General features: G+C 37.4%; 1 protein-coding gene across 1 annotated transcript; it reads right to left on the bottom strand.

The window, feature by feature from the left end:
• Positions 1–232: 232 nt before the first annotated feature.
• Positions 233–3,702, bottom strand: LOC149751546 (uncharacterized). The gene is made up of 2 exons (XM_089926651.1): positions 2,289–3,702; positions 233–2,250 (listed from the first exon to the last, which is right to left on the bottom strand). The coding sequence occupies exon 2, from the start codon at positions 1,672–1,674 to the stop codon at positions 529–531; it is 1,146 nt and encodes a 381-aa protein (XP_089782777.1). The 5' UTR covers positions 1,675–2,250; positions 2,289–3,702; the 3' UTR covers positions 233–528.
• Between the last annotated feature and the right edge of the window lie 1,842 nt (positions 3,703–5,544).

Below are 5,544 nucleotides of genomic sequence, written 5' to 3'. Positions count from 1 at the left end.
ATGGCAAGGTCTTTTGAGATTAAGTACATACTAGCATGAGTTGATTCTATGTGCCAAGGATGGTTTCTTTAATCTTGGTATTCAAAAGCATACCAAGTACACATTATCATATTGATGATCAATAAAAATAATGCCATGGACAAAAATTCTTAATCAAGCATATAGAGGGTTCATAGAGTTATTTTTAATGAATTAATTAATCATTTAGCAACTTATCCATTAGTGAGTGGAGCATACAAAAAAAAATGAAGTGATTTGAATATATTTTCTTTTCATACCCAAAAAGACAAATATCACTTATATCACAAAAATGATTAATACTTTCAAGTTATGTTTTAATCAACTAATAAAGTAATTTCAATACGAGAAGATGTAAGAATTACTTATTTCATCCTTTCTTTTATTTAAATCATTCTTTTTAATTACATTTTAAATTCAATTCTTTAACACATGTCTAGAGCACCCATTGTTTAGATAACATCTTTCATTAGAACCTTGGATAGCTAGACATGCTTGCTGAAAGAATAATCATATTTTCAACTTAGGAACCCAAGCTCTTTTGGGTCCTTGTAGGTTAGCTATAATTGTTCCTTTTGGAACCCATATTTTCTTAATAGCTATTTTGTCCATGAATTTACAGATTTTAGGATTACAAGGGATGTATTTCTGTATCCTCTTGTTGAATTTAACAAACTTAGATCGAACATGAGTAGTAGGAAAACTTTTAATGTTCTGTTTCTCCCTTTTTGGTTCATCAAATTTGTAATGTATAGATTTAGGAACAACAGAAGAGATTTTACTTAGCTTTTGTTTATGAGAATCTGTTTTAGAGTAATTAAAAACTGTTTTAACAAACATATTCTTAAAAGGTTTTTGGGTGTACCAAGGTTGATATCCTAATGTAACTTTATCAAATTCAGCTCCTTGATCATTTATCATTAGGTTCAATTTTTCAGAGCTGAGGGTAAATCTTTCAACAACAGGTTTTAATCTGTCAACTTCTTTAGTTAATCTTCTGTTATCTTCTGAAAGTGACTCATTGTTTTTCTTAAGTTTATCATGACTTTCAGTGAGAAGTTGATCTCTTTGATTTAGTTCTTGATTTTCTTTAATTAAGATTTCAGTTTTACTGGTTAGTTTCAGTTTTTCATCTATTAGAATTTGATTTTCAATCTTCAAGTTTTTGTTCTTACAAATAAGTTTCTTATATTCTAAATACAAATCAGAAAAGGCATCATGGAGTTCATCAAATGTAAAATTGCTTTCAGTTTCAGCATGTACCTCTTGTGCCACCAAGCATGGATTTTCAATATGATACTGCTCTCCTTCTACACATGATGTTTCAGATTTGTTAGTGCATTCATATTTGTCTTCAAGCATATTCCATATTTCTTTAGCAGTCATGCAAGAAGATATGCAATTAAACTCATTCCTATCTAATGCACAATATAAAAGGTTCATGGCATCAGCATTCAATTGTGCTAAATCCTTTTCATTAAAAGTTTGAGAGAGTGTGTGAAGATCATTTATTATGATTTTCCATAAATAATAGTTTTGTGATTGAATAAAGATGCGCATGCGTATTTTCCAATGTGTATAGTTTATGCCATTAAATAGTGGTGGTGTATCAATTGATTGTCCTTCTCCTAGAAAACTATCTATTTGAGTTGTCATGATCTTTGGCTCTAGTCGGTTAAGACTACAAATAATATTTGAGCACCTGCTCTGATACCACTTGTTGCCCAGTAGATACAACCCAAGAGGGGGGGTGAATTGGGTCTTTTAAAACTTTTATGCTACTTCTAAAACTTTTTGATTAACTATGCTAAGTTGTATAGATGCACAGTGAAAGTTAAACTTAGCAAGGGTTTGATGTATAGACTGCGACTTGATTAAATATGCTTGCAACTAAAGGATGTGCGGATAAGAATTAAGCAAGCAATTTATCTAAGTAAGTAAGTGTGTTAGTTAGACAATAACTAGAGGCATTACAAACACAAAGGACATATAGTGGTTCGGTGCACCCCAGCACCTACATCCACTCCCCAAGACCTCTTGGGAATTTCACTATAATCCTACCGATTACAGCCGGTTGTTTTACAAGCTCACAACCCAACTTGTTGTTTTACGAGCGCACAACGAACTCGGTCGGTTTTCCCAGGCTCACCGACTAGAACCAACCCCGATTGTTTTCCCGGGCTCACAATCAAACCCTTACACGTTGGTTTTACCCTCGGCTCACCAACAAACCTATCTCCGTTGGTTTTCCCTTCGGCTCACCAACAAACCTATCACCGTTGGTTTTCCCTTTGGCTCACCAACAAACCTTAACACCGTTGGTTTTTCTTTGGCTCACCAACAAACCTTAACCCCTTGATTCAATCCCTTGATTGAATCAAGTTACAAGATATTAAAACAAAGTATAAAACAAAACAAAGCTTCTTAAACAAGCAAATATGACAATATAAACAAATAGAGTAAAGAGAAGCCCTCAAACGAGTTTTGAATATGGAGGAGCTCGGCTTCTTCTTTACTTGATCCTCCTCTGATTTGGCATGAAGTAGAGGATCCCCGAGGCAGCACACGGATGGAGAGGAAGCTTTCGGATTCACTTGGATGCTCTTCTTCTCTCTATTTCGTTTTGGATGGCCCTTTTGTGCTTATGGGAGATTTCCTTTGTAATCTCTTTGAGATCTCTTTCCTAGATGATCTCTCCCACTTCCATGAGTTCTCCCCTAGCTCTCTTCTTGTTTTTATAGCTTTAGATGGAGTGGAAACAAGAATATAGCCGTTAGAGACAAAAATATAGCCGTTGGAACCAGTCTGCACCTCCTGACAATATTACCGTTGGGATCGGAGTCGACTCGCGCGATCAGGAGTCGACTCGGCTGTAGCGGGAGTCGACTCAAGCTTTTCCGGAGTCGACTCGGCAACTGTTCCAAATTTGAATTTTGTCCACTCGAGTCGACTCGACTATCCTGGGAGTCGACTCGAATCCCAGAGTCCGAACTCCCGATCCTCTGTCTTTTGGCTCGTCCAGTCTTGGAGTCGACTCGAACTTCCTTGGAGTCGACTCGGCTCTCAGTTTTCGAAAGTTGGTCTTCTGCCATCTTAGTGTAGTGCTGCCTTGGAGTCGACTCGAGCTGTCTGGGAGTCGACTCGAATCTCAGAGTCGGAAAACTGATCCTCTGTATTTTGGAGCCGCGCTGCCTTGGAGTCGACTCGACTTGTCTTGGAGTCGACTCCCCTCTCAGAGACGAAAATACCGTCTTCTGTCTTGGGGTTGTTCTGTCTTTGGAGTCGACTCGGACTTTGTGGGAGTCGACTCGAATCTCAGTGTCCAAAAACTGCTTCTCTGAGTTTTCCCTTGTGTACCACTGAGAGTCGACTCTCGCTTTCTTTGGAGTCGACTCGGCAACCATTGGAGTCGACTCGAATTCCTTAGGAGTCGACTCGAAGACTATTCTTTTGAATTTTCCTTTGAATTTGCTCCTCCAATTTGAATCTTTTGAACTTTAAAGTTGGGCCAATGAATTGTAGCTTTCTTCTAACTTTTCTTGAGTGCTTTTGGAGGCCTTCTTGTGTTCTTCCAACTTGCTATGTTCCTTGCAAAATAAATATCTTTCTCCTTGCAACATAAACATTAGTATCTATACTTCAAGGTGTTGTGATCATCAAAATCAATCTATGAATCAATCTTTGGGTCATCAGTATAGTTGCACAATACACTATGCCTGGTACTCCTGATCAAAATGGAGTTGCGGAAAGAAGACACCGAACATTAATGGAGATGGTAAGAAGTATGATTAGTTACTCAACTCTCCCAATTTCTCTGTGGGGTGATGCCTTAAAAACCGCTGCGTATATTCTAAACAGGGTTCCTACTAAAGCTGTCCCAAAAACACCCTATGAAGTTTGGACAGGTAGGAAACCTAGTTTAAGACATCTACACATTTGGGGGTGTCAAGCTGAGGCAAGGGTGTACAACCCACAAGAGAAAAAGTTGGACTTTAGAACCATTAGTTCTTATTTTATTGGTTATCCAGACAAGTCCAAGGGATACAGATTTTATTGTCCTAATCATACTTTGAGGATTGTGGAGACAAGAAATGCTAGATTCCTTGAAAATGACCAAATCAGTGGGAGTATAAAACCTCAAGAAATTAATTTTGAGGAAAAGCAAACTCCGTATGATGTGCAAAATTCAAATAAGCAGCCAATGATTCCTCTACCTATCATTAATAATGATTTGGAGGAGGATGAGTCTACTATTAATGTTCCACTTAAATCTGTGCCAGTTATCACTGAGAATGTTGCTCCTCCACCTATAGAACCAGTGGATCAAGAAGCAACTTTAAGAAGGTCATCAAGGGTAAGGAGATCTCCAATTCCACCAGATTATATAGTATACCTTCAAGAAAATGATTATGACATTGGAAATATAGATGATCCAATAAATTTCTCACAAGCCATAAGTTCAGTAAATTCCTCCAAATGGCTAGATGCTATGAAAGATGAGATAGATTCTATGGCTAAAAATAATGTTTGGAATCTAGTTGAACTACCTCCTGGAGCTACTGCAGTACGCTGCAAATGGGTTTTTAAAACCAAAAGAGACTCCAAAGGCAAGGTAGAGCGACATAAGGCCAGACTTGTTGCCAAAGGATTTACTCAAAAGGAGGGTATTGATTATCATGAAACCTTCTCTCCAGTTTCAAAGAAGGATTCTTTAAGGATAATTATGGCTTTGGTGGCTCATTTTGACTTAGAGCTGCACCAAATGGATGTGAGAACTGTATTTCTTAATGGAGATTTAGAGGAAGAAGTTTACATGAAACAACCTGAAGGTTTTGTTTCAGAAGGTCAGAGTCAAAAAGTTTGCAAGCTAAATAAGTCTATATATGGACTCAAGCAATCATCCCGACAGTGGTATCTTAAGTTCAATAACGTCATTTCTACATTTGGCTTTGTAGAAAACGTTGTTGATAGATGTATTTATCTTAAGATCAGTGGGAGTCGATTTATTTTTCTAGTCCTATATGTAGATGACATTTTGCTTGCTAGTAGTGATTTGGCATTGCTTAGGGAGACTAAGCAATTTCTCTCCAGTAATTTTGATATGAAGGATATGGGTGAAGCCTCATATGTCATCGGCATTGAGGTTCATAGAGATAGATCTAAGGGAAAAGTTTGTCTATCTCAAAAAGCCTACATTAAGAAAATATTGGAGAGATTTGGTATGGAAAATTCCAAACCAAGTCCAGTGCCTATTACTAAAGGTGAAAAGTTGAGCCAATCACAATCTCCGAGGAATGAAATTGAAAGGGAGCATATGAAAGCATTTCCATATGCTTCACTAGTTGGGACTTTAATGTATGCTCAAGTCTGTACCAGACCTGATATAGCATATGTTGTGGGATTACTGGGGAGATTTCAAGCTAATCCAGGAATGGAACATTGGAGAGCTGCAAAGAAAGTATTGAGATATCTTCAAGGAACTCAAGATTATATGCTCACATACAACAAATCCGATCTCTTGGAGAT

This window comes from Phoenix dactylifera, chromosome 12 (assembly GCF_051530095.1).
Source record: "Phoenix dactylifera cultivar Ajwa chromosome 12, Ajwa_hap1_PhDact_Kaust_v1.1, whole genome shotgun sequence".
In the NCBI taxonomy this organism is placed as follows: Eukaryota; Viridiplantae; Streptophyta; class Magnoliopsida; order Arecales; family Arecaceae; genus Phoenix; species Phoenix dactylifera.
Note: the sequence above shows the minus strand (reverse complement) of the source record. Positions and strands in the feature narration are given on the sequence as shown.

Coding starts and splice junctions, on each gene's coding strand:
- LOC149751546 (XM_089926651.1), bottom strand. CDS start 1,674: ATGACAACTCAAATAGATAGTTTTCTAGGAGAAGGACAATCAATTGAT.